The 21,547-nt window shown below is 40.2% G+C and overlaps 1 protein-coding gene across 4 annotated transcripts in view; it reads right to left on the reverse strand.

Annotated features, from left to right (window-relative positions):
• Hex-A (Hexokinase A) overlaps positions 1-21,547 on the reverse strand; it is a 92,566-nt gene that overhangs the window by 28,437 nt on the left and 42,582 nt on the right. The window contains exon 1 of one of the 4 annotated variants that reach the window (XM_019055093.2): positions 8,204-8,507. The exons of 2 other annotated variants lie outside the window; for them this stretch is intronic. In XM_019055093.2, the coding sequence (XP_018910638.1) occupies positions 8,204-8,314 (111 nt within the window). In that variant the 5' untranslated portion in view covers positions 8,315-8,507. Of the gene's footprint in view, positions 1-8,203; positions 8,508-21,547 lie in introns of those variants that run through there. One more of the 4 variants, XM_019055092.2, reaches the window with a different exon arrangement.

A 21,547-nucleotide genomic window follows, 5' to 3' on the forward strand; every position in this document is an offset into this window, starting at 1 on the left:
TATGATTTTTGATACAAATATTTTAACTCCGGTGCGGGCGGTGAGGTATCATGCGAAACTGAAGGCGTTTTCGACTGCGAAAACCAGTCAATATGCGCAATGATTGTTGATACAAATATTTTTACTCCGGTGCGGGCGGTGAAGTATCATGTGAAACCGAAAGCGTTTTCGACTGGGGAAACCAGCCAATATGCGCAATGACTGTTGATACAAATATTTTAACTCCGGTGCGGGCGGTGAAGTATCATGCGAGACTGGAGGCGTTTTCGTCTGGGGAAACCAGTTGGTCGTTGCTCACAACAACGCACATACCTGCCGTGTAAACGGACCAAATAAGCCCGCGTCTCCCCGTCATTTCTTTGGAAACTTAAAGCAGGATCTACCAGAATACGAAACATTTGCAAATTACGCGAACAGTTTCCATTCAGGTTTTTTCCCCCGACAGTTCAAAAGCAATTATAATCTCGTTGTTACCCTGCAAAATGACCCTCCGAAGTCATTTTAAAACGTTAAATTGGACTTAAGACTCTTCGAAAGCGATCTTAAAGGCTCTACTTGGCAATGTCGCTGTCTCGTTAAAATATTCAGTTGTTGCGGCCTGAAACATGATGCGCGTTCTCACTATTACAAAATCGTAATCGGTGCGTCTGCGTTTTTGAATATCTGTTCCCAGAAGTGACCAGTCCTTTACAGGGCATTATTTGCATATCAACCTAATTGGACGGCTCCTGGATGCCTTTATGCAAAAGAAGCAAGGTCAACGGATGAGGCGAGTCCGGTTGCTTTCCCCGGCTGCTGTAATCACGAGCGGCCGCGATCAGTTTCCCCATATGGAAGACGCGACGCAAAGCATGTAATGCTGGTATTCCAATTCGGAAAAGTGCAAATTCCGAGGAGGTCTGGAAAGAATTTGACGAAAAGGTAGGGATGCAGAATATTCAACATCGGAGACATTGACAGATCTAGGGGAGGAGCCGACTTTTGTTGGGCCTTTCACTTCAGCACGCATTCACCGAAAAAAAGTTTAGTTGATTTAACATTCTGGATGTAAAAGAAGTGTGCGAAAACTTATAAAATGCTGAATTACCCGCTGCAGCAGTTACTTTAGCAATACCAAGATGTAAAACTAACTGCTGTGGCAGGTAATTCAGCATTTTATAAACTGAAGAAAAAAAAAAAAAACACACACACACATTGGATCTAGAGTCCAGACTCTTGAAAACATTGACAAGAAAAAATACTCTTGATTCAATCGGATTTTTGCTTGAATCAAAACGAAATCCGCTTAAATTAAGAGGCTTGGTTCTTGATTTAAGCTAGATTCTGATTGAATCAAGAGTACTTTTTCTTGTCGATGTTTTCAAGAGTCTGGACTCTAGATCCAATGTGTTTTTTCCCAGTGTAAGTTCTTGCACACTTTTTTTACATTCAGAATGTTACATCAACTTCACTTTTTTTTCGGTGTTGCATTCGTCAATTCCAAGACGAAGGAACGTAAGTCAACTCCTATTTTGCAAAATGGACTCGGAGCCTTCGATTTTTTACAAGAATATGCTTATCCAAATCCTGTTCAAAATGTTGCGGATTTATGCGCGTAATAGAAAAACAAATGAAATTTTTAGTAGAAAATAGTCTCCTCGAAAAATACGACTGTCGAGTGGAAATGTTCCAACTTAAAGATCCTGCAGTTACGTTTTGCCATACACTGGGAAAAAAACACATTGGATCTAGAGTCCAGACTCTTAAAAACATCGACAAGAAAAAGGACTCTTGCTTCAATCAGAATCTAGCTTAGATCAAGAACCAAGCCTCTTTATTTAAGCGGATTCCGTTTTGATACAAGCCAAAATCCGATTGAATCAAGAGTATTTTTTCTTTTCAATGTTTTCAGGAGTCTGGACTCCAATGTGTTTTTTTTCCAGTGTACGGAAAACGAGTAATGGGGCATAAAGAAGTGGAATTAAATGCATACTTCTAGGAATACTTTAGAAAAGGGCAACGAACCGCAGAGAACTCTCCCACAAAAATTCGATCCGATGGTGCGTAACCCTACTTTCAACGCAACATTTCGGTCCCTATCTCAGCGACTATCGAGGAAAAATGTATATTTACGTGTCCGGCGTAGAGCGTCAGACGTCCGCTTTTCCCGAGGCCTCGCATAAAATCCATGATAAAGGCCGATACAATCTTTTTCCGAACTTTAATTAAGTTTGCTCTTTTCTCGTGGCTTGGGATCCGTCTAACTGGCGCTAGTCGCGCTCTCAACTCGAATAGTGTAGATAAGATGGGAGGCGGAAAAACGCGAATCAATTAACAGAACGACTCATTTTGTCTCGAGTGGCTTAGAGGTCGGTCTATTCTCTCTCGTCTCCTGGTCGCGGCCGGATTTACCTACTTGCCGCCAATATTTTTCCGCCCCCTTCTCATTTGTTTTGGAGCATCAATAGATCGTATTCGACAGTGGTTCGATGTATCGTTTGGTTCAAAACAATAGAACATAACCTCAAACAAAAACTTTAGGGTTTAATTTGGAAAAGCTGAAAATGAGATAATTCCGAACAATTTCACTTTTCACTGCCATTTGGTACTCGAGAAAATGAAAACTCCATCACATAAGACCCATTACCTCAGATCTCTAAATTGACTTTTGCGGCTGTGGTTACATATTGAACCAATCGATATCAATATAATCTCACCTGTGTGATCTGTCGAATACGATCTATAAAAACCATCAAGTGAATGTGCCCGTGGGAGAGGGGTGTGTGAGACGCATTTACTCGTGTTGGGCACATTTGTTGTGAAAGCTCTGACAACACTAACAAAAGTTCAGTTCCGTAAATTCATCCCTGTTTGGACAAGGCCTTCCATTTATAAAAAACGAACGAAAAAATTATGAAAGAGCAAACTATAGTGGTTAAAAATTTTAACTTCCACCGCCGCGCCGACCGCTCTGTGTTGGCGCAATGCGTGAAGTATTCATGCAGTCTTGTAGGCGCTATGCGCTTCAAGCCGACTGCTGCTGACCGCAGCGTGTTTGACGCAATGCGTGAAGTATTCATGCAGTCTTGTAGGCGCTATGCGCTTCAAGCCGACTGCTGCTGACCGCAGCGTGTTTGACGCGATGCGTGAAGTATTCATGCAGTCTTGTAGGCGCTATGCGCTTCAAGCCGACTCTAATTGAGGGTGACAACTTTTCTTGGATTTCAAAATGTCCCAACTTTTCCATTTCTTCATGGAGTTTTTGAGTAAAACTTCCTTCATTTTTCAAAGACTTATCAATGCTTTTTTGACGTAAATTCCTGTAAATGCCTTCCATAAAAATTGTTTACAGTAAGGTCTCTTGACATTGAAAAAACCTAAAATCTGATGATTTAAAGGTGAAAGTTCTAATGACCATTGATAGAGCATATAAAAGCGGTACAAAATAGTAACATTTTTGGCCTGAAGAAAGAATTTTGGTCTACGGTAAAATTCTCAAGGCAAAGGTCGAAGAGGTTTGGAGCGGCCAGGAAGCCGAAGAACAGGCTGGTTTTAGAGCCGGTAGGTCTACCGTCGACCATTTGTTCACCATTACCCAGGTCATCGAGAAGAAAAGGGCGGTCAGCCAGGAGCTGCACTTGGTGTTTGTGGATCTTCAGAAAGCTTATGACAGCGTGCCGTTAGTGAAGCTTTGGGAAGCCTTGGAAAAAAGGGGTTTTAGCAAAGGACTTGTGGGGGCAATTAAATCATTTTATAACGGGACGATAGCAAAAATTAAATGTCGTGGAGAGTTGTCCGGAGGTTTTTTCGTCACAAAAGGGCTAAAACAAGGCTGTTGTTTGTCACCAACACTATTTAAGGTATACCTAGAGCACGTTTTAGAGGAATGGAAAAAGAAGGTTGCAGGAATGGGCGTTCCACTCCTTGATGGGCAGACCCTTTATACTCTATGCTTTGCCGATGACCAGATCGTTGTAGCTCAAGATGAGGAAGATGCAGATTACATGACGCGGAAGTTGGTCGAAGAATATCGGAAATGGGGCATGGACGTTAGTGTGTCCAAGACAGAGAAGCTGGTCGTGGGAGCAGCGCATCAACGGCAAAGCATAGAGCTTGAGGATGGACGGCGCATCGAAGAGTGTGACGAGTATAAGTATCTCGGTGTTTGGCTCGATCAGGATGGAAGGATGGATAGAGCAATTAAGGACAGGATCATCCAGGGCAGGAGAGCCATCGCGATGCTGAACGGGGTGCTCTGGGATCAGAGCATCTCAAAGGCAAACAAGCACCGGATATATGACGCCATCGTTAAAAGTATCGTGCTCTATGGTAGTGAAGTGTGGCCTTTGACGAAAAGAACGCAAGAAATGTTGAGGGCAACTGAAATGGATTTTTGGCGGCGATCTGCCGGCATTTCGAGACGGGACCGTGTCCGTAATGAGAGAATTCGCCAGGTGATGAAGGTTGAGAAAGATATCGTGCACGACGTCATGTCCAGGCAGTTATGCTGGTATGGACATGTGCAAAGAATGTCGGAGGAGAGGTTGCCCAAACAAGTTTTGGATTGGGTACCACCTGGGAAGAGGCGACGGGGACGTCCCGTAAAGGGTTGGCGGCAGGGCGTTGACGAAGAGATGTTGCGGTGTCAGTTGCCCGATAACCTCTGGGAAGACAGGCATATGTGGCGTTTGGGTGTCGTAGAACGCCAGAGTGCGTTATAAAGCGACTTTAGATATATAGAAAGAATTTGAAGTCTGCGACGAAAGTCCTTGAAATCTCAGGGTTGGACCAGATTCTCTGACTTTCCCAGATTTTCAATGACTTTTCAAGAACTTGTGAATGAGCTGGAAATATGGGCTCCCTGACGCAAAATGTAGTCCACATGATTGTGAAAAGGAAAAAATAGAAATAAAATAGATAGAAAATAACTAGAGGATACTATAACATAGAGTGAATGCTTTTTCTATCGCGCACCTGTCCCCAAACGAAAATGCTCGCTTCGGTTCGGACCGTTTTCATTCACGTGACTGATAATCGCAGGCTTAATATTTTATCCTCGTATTTTCTGCGATAAAAAGATTGTGAAAGTTCTTTTTTCCGATTTTTCGGCTTTATCAGTAGTTCCGAGAGCAAACTCTAAAAGTTAATTTTTATCTCTGTTTACTTACTTTAAAAAGCAAATGAACTCTATCCGGTGTGAAATCAAATGCGAAAAGTGAACTGAAGAAGGAGAAATATAAAATACACACATCTGCGCAGCGAGAAAAGCGCTCTGAAGGGCCGTAAGGCGCCATGTAAGTTTTTTTGGGGGGACGAAAAACCAAAATTAGCTTAACTACATCATGTGGCACACCTTCTCTTTCGTGTTTTATTTGTTGCCGAATGAGTAAGAGAATTCTCACTTGAAATTTTGAATTTTGAAGGTAAATTCTTGATAATCTAGGGTAGGTATTTCAAAGAAAAAGTCAAGGTGTTACGTTATTTGGATTACATTTTGCTATAAGGAACCAATATTTCTGGCTCATTTTAGAAACAACATATGAGTCAACGGTTTCCCATGCAAAAAGAAAAAGGTACTTTCAAGGGAGAGCCAGAGATAGTTCCTAATTATAGTCCCCCATGGCGAAATAAAATACGAGAAGGATTGAGCAATTTGATATGCAAATACGCTGATTTTGGTTAAATCCATTCAATAGCACGTTACATAAATACATCTGAACAGTCAACTGTGTGACCCAGAGAGCTTGTTCGTCCTGATTTCCTGTCTATCTCTTTTCTCCCACGCTGGAGTTCGCTCTAACCAACGATTCACTTTCTGTTCCCTTCTTCTCTCGCCTCTCACTATTTCCTTCTCGTATTTCCTCTAGACTCAGATTGGCAAAGAATAGAGCCGCAGAACATCCGTCGCGTCGACAGAAATGTGGACTTAACTTATTTGATCCTTCATTACGACTCCTATGCAATTTAAGTTACGACGAATACAATAAGGAAAAACGCCGTATCAGACGTTGCCAAGTTTCCTCTGGCAAACCACCAATTTTCAGGAAATTTGTTGAATATTTTTCTGCCAATGTCTCAGATAATTTTGTTTGTAATTTGATATAAAGTGTCTGAAGATTTCAAGGACAAATATTTCTAAGTTTCCTGCAAAATAAACATTTTATCGAAGGAAATTTGGCAACTCTTGAATGTTCATACGGCGTTCTTCCTTAGCTCGGCAGAATAGCCGAGGAGGCCCTAGCCCGCTTCTCATCATATACCTGCCGATGGTCATGCAAATTATGGAAACGGAGGCCATAGACGTTTGTATAGAAACAAGTCTATAGAAGAAAATTTGAAAAGTTTGATCAGGCCTTGAAGTGATGATAATATGATAGGGGCTGAGCTTGCAGCCTGGAAGTTTCAGTGGGCTTATTGGGATCTCTTCGATTAAGGTCTGCGAAATGTATACATTAATGCAGCCATATTTTAATGTTATCTTTAAATAGATAGAAAATCTCGAGAATGTGTAATATCACAGCCAATGTGCCCAAGGATCTGAAAACGCCCTGAATTATTAGAAAAACCAAAGGGAAATCAAGCTAAAAAAAAATTATTCATGAGCTTGGTATGTTGTATCATTGTACTATTTTGAAGAAACTTAAGCATACTCTTAGTTACCTGGTAGGAAAAGCTTTGATTAAATTTTGCAGGTAAAAACTCTCTTATCTACTTATTTACAGTTGCAGTATAAAAATTCACTGAATCCACACTGGTCATAAAGGTCAGGAAGACAAGTGCGCTCAGTATATCGACCGCCAACGATCATTTAAACAGAGCCAGCTCAAGCACATAGGGTGCCCCTAGGCAAGATTTACTAAGACACCCCTGCCAACTGTCAGGCTTAAAACAATTTAGAATCAGAAATTCTCCTGGGCGGTTGCATGTTATACATTTGGGCGCATTCAGTCAAATTGAAATTGAATAAAACCTAACCTAAGATAAATCACGATGAGAAGAGTCACCGAGACAGAATGCGCATTATTAATAGAAGTAAATTTTTTGCTACCAATTTGAATGAAATGACCCGCTGCTAAACAGTCAATGTCGTTAAACTCTGTTTGAATTACCCAGTGAATTGCGTATTTGCATTTAAGTGCCCATCATTTATGAGCAACAGTGAACAGTCTCCAGGGGTCATGTGCACCAACCATTGCATTTTGTGTACATGTGGATGAACAGACAAGTAAGTATGTAGCACATTTACTTTGAAAAAACAGCGAATGGAGTCCTCTGCACTATACGTCAGATTTTGATGTTAAATCAATTTCCTATATATCTAATAACAACATCTAAGACCTTTAGCCTCGAGCTGCAGACTCGCTGTATTTTGGACATCCATCAAGCAACACCATTAGATATGTGAGTAAGGCTATCTGGGATATGATCCCCCATCATCTTCAAAATACATCAAAAATTTAAAAGACAGCCATACAAATGGTCATTTCCAAAGCTTACGACTAATCATTCCAAGACGAGTTGTGCATAAATTACTGAGATAAACTATTATCATTAGGATGGACAAGTCTTCCCTGTGATAACCCAGCTTTCATACATTTTTTTAAGCGTCGAACTTCCAAAGCAATCCAGGATAACTAAAAGAAGTGATTTATCAAAAAATTTTGAAAGATTGAAGTGAGAAATACTCGCAAATTACACGAGGAGATGAGTGGCAGAGGCGACAATGTTTACCAACCAACGGAAATGCATAAAAGCAAGAGAAGAGGCCCCTATTGAGGATGTGCACAGAATGATATAAGAGTCGTAGGCAGAGCGAAGATGCTCATCAATAATTTAAAATATCTGTCTGGAAGAGGTACCAAGATGGGTACGTACCAGGAACATGCCTGTTCGTTGATTAAAATTTGAAGGTTAACCACACAGACTGACTCGCAAATTTCAGTATACAGTGTTCAGCTGTAAGTACTGCATTATCATCATACTCGAAGATACAAATGGAGGGTATGAATTCCAATTACATTCATGATAGCTGAGTATGCACAGCAAAAATCAGCGACAGTTAACTGAGGCAGTTTTCCACACATTCAGCAAAATCGTTATCAGTCAATGCCGCACTTTTCACCTGACTCAGTACATACTATAGGAGAAGGGTGAAAACGTCGATTGTGATGATAGAACCAGATAAATGCTCAATATTAGATGGAGAATCGTTTTTCACACTCACCGTGACTCGATCGAAATTTTTCCTGGCAGGGCACGTGAAACTGTCGGACAGATTTTTGAGAAAATTAGGCAGACCCAGAGCGACTAACATTTCGTACAGATAATTTATCATTAATCGATAGGAACAATTTCTTTACAAAACTGGGTTAACACTAAACAACCGAAAACGAGGATTTAATAAACACAGACTAGAGCACAATTTTTTCCCACGCTGATTTCGAGAGGAAAGCCGAAGGGAGTCGGTAGACGAACGCGAGGTGGAATCGGGAGCTTACTGACGAAAGCTAACGAAAGTGAGTTCATGATCATGTAGGACAGGTTAGGATGCGGCGAAGTTGCGTAGGCGAACTCGCCGAGCCTTCCAATGCGCGGCTATGATTGGTCGCCGAGGGGGGCGTGGTTCATCGACCGTCAGCGTCAGAACGTGACGTCAAGCACATTGCACACGCACAATCGGCACAATCTCTTTCTCATTGCGTCTTCGCCGTCAAAAATCGTGCTTTCGCATTCCGATCAAGATCAACCACCGTCGTCGATGCATCTGTAGATTTCGTCGCAAAAAAGTCTCAAGACAAGAATTTCTCCTGCCAAAACCTCTCTCCTCTCTTGCTTATGGAGAAAGTACAGAAAAAATACAGGGGTAATTGAAGAAAGTGATAAAATAAAAAAAAATCAATGAACAGGTCATTATGCCTTATTAGCATTAGCATCTATGGTGAAATTTATTTTCACATGTTCCACAATTGTTGAAACTATTTCATCCTCAGCCCTTCACCGCACCGTCCCACCTTAGGTATTGCATCATCGCAGCACCTTAGTCCCTCCATATTGCATCATCATAGCACCTCATTCGCTCCTCATTGCATCATTACAGCTCCTGAGCCCTTCCTTATTGCATTTTTATAACACTTTAGTCCACCCTGATTACATCAAAAGTGATAACATCTCAGCGGCATGGTATTCGTTTCTCCTTCAATTCCACTGGTTAGGCTATTTGAGCTACTCAGGAGGTGAAATAGTTGTATCACGATTCTTGTGCTCTCAGAGGTCTCGCGATTGATTCAGTTTTCTTTTCAAAAAATGTTCCTGACTTGTCAATGACCGATCCGATCTGCAATAAAATTTCGCTTTAAGAGGGGGAGGGGGATGATACAAAAGTCTATGACACGCAACAAAAATTCCCGGATTAAAAGAAAACAAATTATAACTGCATAAATGCTTGGCAATTGTATGAAAGTCTTGCGTCAGCAATTCATTCACAACTCTCATTTTACTATGAGTGAATGATGCAATACACACGCTTACGCAGTGTCTGTCGTAGCTAGACGCTTCGTCATCGTGCAACAACGAGGAATGCATTAGATTGTAGTGTTGCAGAGCTGTGCAATCAGCTCTGAACATTATAACTTATAACTCTCAAAATAAAATGTTTTAAAATGTTGAAAACAGCCTTTTATTCTCCCTTACCTATTTCTTTCCCCTTCTCACTGAAATCCTCTTACGCCCATTGACAGTCGCCTTTTCAACAATATTTTCCCGATCTTTTTCGTTTGAGTTACCACAATAGAGCACGGATGGAAATGGATTGCTGATTTAACAATTAAAACGTCAACAAATATGTCCGGCGTGTTTCAAATGCCTGTTGCGACGTTGTAATTGTTGTAAAGTTCCGCTTAAGATTTCATTTTTTTAAAAGAAAACTAACCAACAGTTTAAAAAAAAAAAAAAAAAAAAAAAAAAAAAAAAAAAAAAAAAAATCTGTGAGCTTTCTTCACTCATTTAAGCATGGTAACGGAAAATTCCGAAGAGATGTTTTGGTTGGGGTTGTCTCACAAAAATAGGACGTTAGTCGGAGATTCTAAACGTTGCAATGAAGATATGTTTTTCGACTTTAGCTATCAAATATGGACAAATGCTTTCATCATGTTTGGGAGCCGATTTCCGCAATTACGGTGGTGTTAATCACTTGCTGCGTAAAATTTTGCAGAGCGAATCATGATATTTAGTAGATACGTGTCTTCTTCAATCTCCTAATTTGCACTTAGGTACGATTTTGGATTCGTGCATGCATGAAAGCTTGATATTATCGAACACATACAGTAAATCTGTGTTTTGTTCAGGGCCGGATTAAGGGGGTGGCCACATGGGCCGCGGCCCATGGCGGCAAATTTAGGGAGCGGCAAATTTTACAATTTTTTTAAATGTAGCTATAAAGAAAATTGGATTCAGGAAAAAAAATACAAACGAGAAAAGATGACAAAATCTCTCATTTCCCGAAAGTTTATCTCTAATTTTGTCGTTTTTCTGTGATACAATAGACAGCACCTTTCTGTGTCGAGTTAAGACCAAGAGAGAAACCGAACACGGAATTTGGCCTGGCACGGCGCGGCGCAGAGAGCAATGATGACGAGAACTTGAGATGAAAAGGAGAAACCCTCGATGCGGCGCGGCGGTCGGCATGTAACACATATTAGCGCCTCCAAGACTGCATAAATACTTCGCGCATTGCGTCAAAGACAGTGCGGTCGCTGCGGTCAGCAGCGGGCGGCGTGAAACGCATAGCGCCTACAAGACTGCAAGAATACTTCACGCATTGCGCCAAGCACAGCGCGGTCAGCGCGATGCGGTGGCGGAAGTTTAACTTATTAAACCACATTTATGTTTGTTCTTTCATAATTTTTTCGTTCATCACATAAATGGAAGGTCTTGTCCACACAGAGATAGGTTTACAAGGAACTTAACTTTCGCGCCGAGTTCCGTGAAATTTTGCTAGTTGTGTTGACAGGGCTTTCGCAAAAAAAATGTGTCCAACACGAGTAAACGCGTCTTATGCAACCCTCCCCCTTCGACACGTTCACTTGATGGTTTGATTGATGTTTCAAAACTAATGAGAAGGGGGCGGCAAAATACAGGCGGCCCATGGGCGGCAAGTAAGTAAATCCGGCCCTGGTTTTGTTGTGTATGATTCTGGATTTACTGTCGAAGGAAACTACTATTATGAACATAAAGTGTTAAAAACGATTAACTTGTGATTCGAATGCTCAGGTAATAACAACATTTAAATGTCTTTGTCGAGTAAAAAAAAAACTTCGAAATATTTTTGTCCCTCTCTTTTTTAATTAACGCTTTCGGTCATTCACTTTCAACTTTCGTTTATACAGCCTCGTCTCGTCATTTTGCCTCGTCCTCTCCTCATTTCGAAGGATGATTTGAAAAGTGAGGTCATGCGTCAGTTGAAATACGAGCGTGAGATTCGTTTCTCCTTCAATCCTACTAGTTATGCAATTTGAGCTACTTAAGAGTTGAAATAGTTGAATCACATTTTTTGCTCTCACAAAGATAGAAAGATTTACCGAGGATTGCGACTCATGCCAGTGCGGCAACCATGATTATATTTGGATAAAATATAGGTAATCAATAGTCCTTTTCCAAGCAATGCCCATCCTAAGAAACATTTTTTTTTTTTTTTTTTTTTTGGAGAAAATATATATTTCTTCTTCCGTAAACTTTTTCAGGTCTTCAAAAAAATTTGATTATAAATGTCATCTCACAATTTTTTAGTTTAAGATCATTGCCTGATGCTGTGACACAACAATATCGCAACAATGAGTGTTGTTCTCTCTTTTTGAGCGCGGTATTTAATCTGGGAACGGCCACCGCTTGAAAATGTAAAAACAAATACCTACCCGAATGTACTTCTTTGTTTGTGGGTTAATCTCGTATCGATTGTGATGAAGATGACTTGTTTGCATTGGTCCATCACGAGACAGATATGGGACTGGGCTGAACCAAATAAATCAGTTGTTTTCAAAAAGAAACAGGTCGCCATTCCTTGATGCGTCTCAGTTAGCATGTCCTCTTATATGAGCTAAGGCTCATGCAAAAATGGACTTGTTATATTCCATTTTGAAGACAACTGATTCAGATTTGATTTCGTTCTTGTGTAGTGGTAACCTGAATTTCCTACAAAATAGCAATAATTATTTCTGGATTATGCTCATACTTGAAATTGAAAACTAACATCTCTGGCCCATTTTAAAGCAACACCTGTGCCATCACTGTCTCTATGAAGATATCGACGGTGTAAGTCAGCAATCACATTACTCGTTTGCGGTGTCTGAAAATCTCCGCCTTTATATTATTTTTTTAAAAGAGAACAAATTGAAATCATTCCTTGAAGTTTATGCAGAATTTTCTTCGCACAGAGAAGAAAAATCACGGAAGTTTTAAAGAATTGCCGTTGAGTAGTTTTCCGTTTAAAAAATAACGTACGACAGGAAGTTTGCGACGTCGCAAACCGAGTTATGTGATTGCCGACTTACACCGTCGATATGCACTTTTGCGGATGGGCCAGAAACAGTATGTTCCATATTCCAAAATTTAGTCCATTTATAGTCCGAATTGCAAATAAAAAGCCCTACGCAGTGAGTTTCTCTTCTGTCTTAATCAGTGGTGGATCCGGAAATCTTTTCTAGGAGAGGAGAAACACAAAGGTAAAAGAATTCCTGAAAGTATCAGGTATCAGAAAATGATCCCGGGGAGCCTCTGGTCTCATAGTTCCTAGATATAAATGTATACATTCGACATTTTTAGGTGCCCCTGTTTTGTGCTATTAGGTATTGATTCTCCGAGGGAGACTGACTTAAGGTTAATCTTCAGCTGTAGTTCCGAAAAAATCCACCACGTCGCGCTGCTAAAATCCGACTCCGAAATCAGTGATTATTTAAATATCACAAAAGGTATCTTAAATTCTAAGACTCATAAGTTCTAGCAGCATACGTCTGGAATCCTTAGAAACAAACGCGAGCTTTGAAAGTCTAATAATAAAAGCTGTAAATTGATCCCAGTTTCTCTTACGGGATATCTGTAAGTGCGAGAGAGACAGCTCACGGTGGGAGAGAGATATCTGCCAACTGCTGAGAGCGATCAAGCGCGATTGGTTGCATCAAGGTCATCATGCTTAACCCTACTTTTTCTGGGATCAAATTGCAGAGCTTCAGAAATGACTTTTCACGTTGTTTTTAGGGTCAATAGGAAGAAGAATGTTATAGCTAGAACTTATTTATCTTCGATTTAAACAGAAATTCCTTCAACTTTTATAAAAGCTCAAGGACTCACGTGGTGCTGTACGGACTCTAAAACACAGCGGTGGCGCCCCCTGCGCGGAGAAATTTCTTACTTCACGCAGCTGTAGATACACCTTAAAATACTTCAATTTACCAGATTTTTCAGTTATTTTTTTAAAAACACAAAAAAAAGTTTTGTATTTTTAAAAAAAAATCGAGACTTGTGTAGCCCTCTAACAGCGTTTGTACAGTTTTCGGTGTTCTGACTTTTCTCCCAAGTCCATAAAGCGAACTCTGCATCATTCATCAGACCGGCGCTATGCGGGAGGTGCGCGACAAAAGCCATCAAGTGCCAGTTTTACCTCATGGTCCACCTACTTTCGTTCAACGTGTGAAACACTCCAATTGATGAAGTGGTGCTCCCCAGTGTTTTTCAGAAATATCCCTTGAATTTCCTTTGTGAAAGTCACGGATTCGTATGAAATAAAACAGCATTCTTGAACTAAAACCAAAAATCTAAATTACGTATCAATAAAAAAATTACTGTCCCGCCTCAAACTATGTTTAAGTAAACTAGAGGTTCATTCTTCATCTCCTGGTATTTTTTTCGACCTAACTTAAACTGTTTTCCCCCGTTTTTTTTCTCTCAAATCGCCCATCCTATTTTTTTTTTTTTTAAATCATTTTTAAAAACACTCCTGCCGTAAAAGGCGTTCATTGATTTTTATCCCTGGTTTTTCTGCGCTGGAATGATCTCTGAGCCCTCTAATTGGCCACGAAGCAACAACATAATGCCTCTCACCAAAATCAGGCAAAGATTGACTATTAAACCAGGAATTTTCTTCAAATTTTTACTGTAAACAGATATATTGAAACCCACTTTTGACTACTTTATCGCGAGGAAATCAGTTAACAATTGTCTCGGTGACCGACTTGCGTTAAAAATGAGATAACCTCTCGTGAGAGTCATTAACGAGCAAGCGGGACCAAATGAACGGCACACGCGAAATAATTACTCCCATACTATCAATATTTTGACTCGAACCTCCATAATTGAGAATCGCTGATGCCAAAATGTACTTCGATTATTTTTTCGATTTACTCGGTCAAAACATGCCTTCAAGTTTGGATTCTCAGAGCTTGGTTTGGCGCCGTTTTTTCAAGTTGATAATAAAAACTGTCCATGTGGAAAAATGAACGCCGAAATGGGAATTTTCGTCCGGGATAAAGCCACGTGGTGCGGGTATACGTCGTGTCATTTGGAGCGGAGCAAGCTTATGAATTCTTCTTAATTGGAATAGAATAGACCGTCTTAAGTTGGAGCAAACGTTCTTAAAATAACCCTTAGATTTTCAAGACCTGCCCGCCTGCTTCTGTGGCAGTGACTTTGAGAACGACCTTGAGACGTCACTGACTTAGCATCATGAGCAGCTATTTTATTATAATCTACGTTTGAGGTTTTAATTTTCTGTTTCTTTTTCTTTTTACCTAATGGTATGAATTATCGCCTCGTCTACTATCTCATATGTATTAAATTTATTTTACTAAAATATTCTACAGGATTATTTGCTGATCATCTCTCGTCTTACCATCTGTAATATTTCAAATATAATATTTTCTTTCAAAGCTGGGTGCTGATTTTCTATGATTTAGAATGAAATGTTTAGTCAATGACGTCTACAAGGTATTTTGCGCGCCTATTGGGTTATTGCTTTTCATCATCGGATCCCCCATTACCTTAATGTCAAAAAATTTTCTCACTTTCATAATTTATATGATGAAAAACAATGTCCTAAAACTTGCAAAAAAAATCACGTCTTTTGTATTTTGAAAGCCCGGAGTTCGGGTGATTTTCTTCATTAGCTCTGGGGAAAGCTGAAAACACGACGGACACGGTCCACATGTTCTGCACCTAAATTCGACTCGCGTGTGAAATGTTCGACCACGAGCCTTTACCTTGACGCTGAAGTTTTATCGGTGCGCGTTACACCATAACGAACTTGATCCACTCAACTTTTAACCCCATGAGAAAACTAGGCCTTACAGCGCTGATTTCATGTCGTAGCAAACACATAATTGTTATTTTTTTACAAAATGAGGTCACAGTTTAACGCATTGAACTTCTACAAAATATTAAGTAACAAAAATTTACCGAATTTACGTGAAAATCACAGTCAAAAAGGGAGGAAAAAACGAAGTACTCAGGGTCTGATTCTGATTTAAAGGGAACCTTATTTAGAAGTAATGGGCGCTCTTCTTGAAATGCGCTGCTGTATGACTGATTTTAAATTTACGATATTGTGTATCTGTAGTTGAGAGCGAAAGAGGCATAATTGCAAATTCATTCATATTCGGAATATCAGGAAAAGTGGTTGGGTCCTCTTTGGGAAAGGAGGATTTAATAGTGAGCTTCTTGCGCAGACGAGGATCGAAAGAGCCTACCTTGATAAAATTTGAAAATTCAACCCCTCTCATGAACACAATTTGAATTTACGGATGGGAGGGGGGTAGTATCAAGAGTGGCGGTAACCACCCCCAGTCGAGGAAAATGACATCTTACTTAAGTCCCGTTAGCAAAGTGGTGGCCGACACTCTTAGTCACCCATAAGTCCCTTAATTTGAAAATTGATTCGATTTATTGAGAGTTACAATTGATTCCAAATTCAAGCGATTTCGCAATTTTTCCGGGGGAAAATATATATTTTTGAGTATTTTGTGACTATTCCCCCAAGAGAGGAGGATAGAGTTTATTTAACGTTACATGGGGTCCAACTTTACATCGCTGGTCCATCACACACGGAGAAAGGAGTTAAAAAAATGGAAAAACCCCGTGACTTAATATTTAAACATCTGCTATCATTTTTTTACCTACAGTATATCTCGAAGTTAGGTTGCGGTCGGAGGGTCGGTCAATGCTTCTCTTCTATCTTGTCCGATTTCTAGATCCATCAGCGGTCGCAAACACCACCGTCATCGTTGAGGTCTGTTATGGACGGAATATAAAAGCAAGCGTGCTAACGCACCAAATCGAAGAACCTCGCGAGAGTGATAAGAAAGTCTTGGGAATGATAAGAAAGCAATCGACGAAAACAGATGTTCTGGAATCGGATATTGGTGTCCGGAAAATCCTTCACCTCCGCCACTTCATCCGGCCATGCTGCCACACCTTGGCCGTAAAGCGTGCATGGCATGGACTTTTTCGTATTGCAAATACGAGTATTTTACGTTATCTTTCGACATCGATTACATGGCCGTGACCTCTCTTCGTAAGCTTCGCAGGTATACGATAAAAAAACGACGAGCTTTTACAAATTTACCAGATCGAAGACAGCTAGTATAGAAAATTCCGTCGTGAATTTTCGTTTTTTTTTTTTTCTCCTCATCTGATTAGGATTTCTCCCTCTTTTTCATGCCCCCCCCCCCCTCCCAAGCAGAGACGGAACTCCTAACTTGTTTTTCCTCTCACCGCTCATGTACATACGAGATGCGTACCACTAGTGGACACCGTGCGTAAAAATGACGCAAATAATATACCGAGTTATTTTCCGTCGCGAGAAATTACATTTGGAAGGAATTCTGATTTCTAAAGAAGAGAATATAAAAATTTAGGATGGGGGGGGGGGGGCTTCAAGAGTGGGAGAAAACCGAGTTCCGGCAACTATATTGCTCGCATATGCCAGGAGCGGGCGGTCTGCCCCAGCTCCTAACCGTCGCACGCAACTGACACAGGGATCGAGAAAAATTTAGGACGATAAAAGGAAAAAACTTACAGTAGAACGAAAAAGAAGGAGTATTGAATTTTTGATCGTGCTAATCTCCACGTGTCTTACTTTTTAATTCGTAAAAAGCAGTCATCCTGATAAATTTTCCATGACCGACGGACTCAGTCACGTGAAAAATGTTCTTCGAAAATTTGAAGCTGTAACATCTGCCGGTTCCCTTTAAGCGTCGATTTCTCGATGTTGTCAACAGGAAGACCAGGCCGCCCCAAACGCGGAAGGCGTTAGCAGATTCAAATTTTTCGTCGGAAAAATATCAAATTTATTCGTCTCCTCCACCGCCTCTTACTCCCTTTTTTTCAAAAAGCGACAAATGTTTTGTCTTCATTTAAATCTGCACTGAGTGATCGATTTCTGAATTCATTACCACAGATTTTAATGGACAACAATGTTGCTAACTTTCTGGGCCAAAAGGGCGGGAAGAACCAGCCTCCTCAGCCCCCTCCCCTCTACTCTACCGTGTTTAGGAAAAACGCCGTATGAGCCCTTGGCGTTGCCAAATTTCCTCTGGCAAATTACTAATTTTCAGGAATTTTTTTGAATATTTTGCTGCCAATTTCTCAGACAATTTTGTTTGTAATTTGATACAAAGTGTCTGAAAATTTAAAGGAAAAATATCCATAATTTTCCTCAAAAACAAACATTTTATCCGAGGAAATGTCAATTCTCGAATGTTCATACGGCGTTCTTCCTTGTACCACGGTAGACTGATGAGCAGATGGTTACGTCAAAGACGAGCTTACAGAGTCTTTTGATGAAACGCAAGAGGAAATAACTTCCAGTGCAATTTATCGTGTAGTGTCGTATGTAAATCGCGTTGGAGAATAATTTGCGGAGGAGTACAGTAATCGTCTTCCGCGTCCGAAATAAATAATGTTCTTTGTCAACCTATCTGCATTTGCCCGAGTGATTGCGGCATTGTTTGCTGTTCCTCAATAAATTTTTTTAGGAGATGTGAGAACAAATCTTTAAAAAAATTTTAACATTACAATGGAGACACTTAGGCATATATTGCATAAAAAAGAAAGAAACAAATAAAAGAAGAAGAATAAGAAAAACTTGGAACAGCCGAAGTTGTTATGCTCAAGAGTGGATCCGATAAGAAACATGTCGTCGCTCCTCTGACGTAAGGACGTATCTCGAATTTCGACTGAGCCGCAGAAAGCGTAAATTTATATGTAAAACAGGGCTCACGTAGAAATTGAGATACGCCCTTACGTCAGAGGGGCGATTATAATGCACTATACAGTTGTCGCCAACGTTTGTGGCAATGAACAACTAAAAAACTCATTGCACTCAATCCCACACGGCCAACTTCGCGCCGCACAGCTAAACGAGCGATTAGGAGAGGTCAAACGTTGAAATTGTTTACTAAAACTGCATATTTTGATGATTATCTCATCAAGACATGAATTATTAGTGACGCCGCATACAGGAAACACACTGGGAAATCCAATGAAACCACTTTTAAACCTACACGTTTTGTACTTTTGAAGATGTATGCTTTTAAAGTTTCCAAATTTTGTCCAACTTCTCCTGCTGACACCTCCCACTGTGCGTCGCCCACGCTCAATGAAACCGTAGTTACAGCTTTGCTAAATGACCGCACGGTGGCCCGCACCACCGTGCTAAGGAAAAATGCCACACGAACTTTCGGGCATTGCCAAATATCTCCTGATGAAACAGCCTGACTTTTGACTAGTTTGCCTTGACTTTTACAAATAAATTAACTCTCGGTTCAATCTAAAAAATGTCTGAGAAAAAATATTCTAAAATTTTTACTCAAATATTCTATCGAGGGAATTCTATAAATGTTTGAATGCTCCTATAGAGTTTTCCTTCACTTAGCACGTTTTTCCTTAACCACGGCAGCGCTGTTGCCCCGCCTCACAGCGTCACCGCGCGAAAACCGCATATGAATTCACGAATATTGAAGCTAAACGAAGATCAATGACCTCTAAGCTCAGTTTGAGTTCGCCTATCAATTCATTGCAGAGTTGTCAGGTACGGAATTTCATCACTAATATTTTGAATTATGGTCTAATAATAAGATGCTTTCAGAGCCTCTAATCAAGAAAAATCTACTGCCCTCTTAGCAAGGGGTGACAACGTTTACCTTCGCTGCCACACCATAACAACCCTTGAAATTACCACCTTGTTGATTGGCGAGCAATTACGCGTTGAATTTGCTAATCGAGCCATTCAAAGTTCGCTGAATGCGAGTTAAAGTTCAAGTATTCACCACCTGGGTACAATAAGATGGCCTTTTTCCTTTTTATGATTCATTATGATTAATTTTTAACAAGATAATCACTGAATCGATGTTAGGAGCTCAAAAAACATGAAAAATCCTCAAAATTTCCTGAGTTTTTTTTTCTTTGATGGACTCACATTTTGTCAGTCTAAGACCTAGAATCTCGTTCGATGACGATATATAAAATAAAGAGGAAGACAACGAGGAGGAAGGAGAAGAAAAATAATAACAGAGAAGAATGGGAAAAGCAAGATTTGATCATGAGCATTAGAATATCCAAAATTCATGACACCGCGAAGTAGGTGAATTGTTGAATAAAAGTTTCAAAAAATATCTAAGATCAACTCTAGTACTCACTGTTTGGATACGTCGCGGGAAATCGGCAAACTATCAATGAATCGCAATAATATGAGTAGGCTTATCGAGGTTTGAGTGACAATGGTTTATCTGTAGAAGTACACGCCCGGTGTAAACCGCCTTCATTTTGCCGTGATACCCTACGCGCTGTCGTAGAGTTGGTTTAGTTGCCTATCCGATCCAATACCTATTTATGGTCCCGGATTTATGCACACTCAAAGGAGTGGGTCAATGGCCTGCAAAATAATCGGTACTCTAAACTTGTGATTTAATTCTGAAATTTTATAACTATGAGTCGATCGCTGACGACTTTCAAACTGCCGACGATATTTGTGTTGCGGTGACGAATATAAAATTAATTCAACGAGCGAGTTAATAGACTTCATCTTCTCCATTGACTTAGGTAAAAACGCCACTTATTTTAGATTTTCTTTTCATGGATTTTGCAGATTTATAGATTAGTCGGAAGAAAGCGGCAACTTTCATTTTCCGCTCAGGGAATTTTAATTTTTTTCCGTTTAATACCTCGTAATGAAGTTTTGACGCTGAAAGTATGACATGACATGAGTCCGCACGCTTTATTATGGTAATTGCTCATTCTAAATATAAAATGAAGCGCGCAGTTCTTAATTCATAGCTTGAAAAGAATCGACTTCAACAAGTAACTCAACTCGGTTGCTTAATTAACCTGTCCAAATGCACCTGCCTGTTTTCAATTACGTAACAAACGCGCAAATTTATCCGCGTCCCGATCGGTGTCGACGCGATTGCCAAACATTGGCAAAATTTCGACGGATTTCCACAGATCAAGAGCGGAGTAAAAGCTGAGGATTTACTCAAAGATTTTGCGCTCTTGTCGTTAGCAGTGTTGGTTGAATTAATAGACACTCGCTAACTTGTAAAGAAACGCACGTCGCAAGTACTTGCGACTGGAAGGTGAAGAGGTGGTCCGATTGTGAGAGCTATTATAAGACGACGAATTTACATCTTGTGCGTTTTTGCGTCATAGTTATGAGTGTATCACATAGGCTTCGGTTCGGGTAGCTTTTTAATTGGTTTCAGTGGCTGTGCCACTCGATACATTCAACCCTGCTGAATAAAAACGCCGTATGTACATTTCAATGTTGTCAAATTTCCTCCGATGACAGGTTTATTTTTGATGGAAATTGTGAATACTTTTCCGAGAAATTTTCAGATTTTATAAATTGAAAGTGCGACTAAAAATCTCTGAAAAGATAAAATAATATATATTCGCAAGCTTTCAAGAAAATTCGTGTTTTCCAGGAGGAAAGTTGAAAATGTGTAAAGGTTCATACGGTGCTCTTCATTCACTCTCATTCACTCACTCTTCAAATTCACCTTTGTTGATTGTAGATTTTCTACAGCGTTTTGGCTGAAGAAATCCAACCTAATACTTAAAAATGGCGCTGATAAACGCAAACATCTTCTATTGCAAAATATTTTAAGTTCCTGCTACGGTAGCAGTGATCCGACGCGCAATGCATTTTGGAAAAAAATTCAGGTTTTTACCGCCGGGACGATTCTTCCAAAGACGGAAAATTAGTCACATCTGAAGCTGTCTTCATAAGTATGTGTCTGACTGCTAATTTGAATAATTGGGCGTATTTCTGCCAAACGGAAATATGTGCATTATGATGTGAGCCCTGTCATGCATATATTCTTATGGGTCTCAGGGCTCATGTCTTAATGGACATAGCTCCGTTTGGCAGAAATACGCCCAATACAATGTCGGCAAATAAATAGATAATCTGCATTTTACCGCTTCTTCATCCCCACGACGATGACGCAACTCGGAAAAAGTGCGGTTTTTGCGCTGACAATGTCGGAAATTTCCAATTATATTTTAATTTTTCAAACAGGAAAAACCA

This window comes from Bemisia tabaci, chromosome 2 (genome assembly GCF_918797505.1).
Source record: "Bemisia tabaci chromosome 2, PGI_BMITA_v3".
NCBI lineage: Eukaryota > Metazoa > Arthropoda > Insecta > Hemiptera > Aleyrodidae > Bemisia > Bemisia tabaci.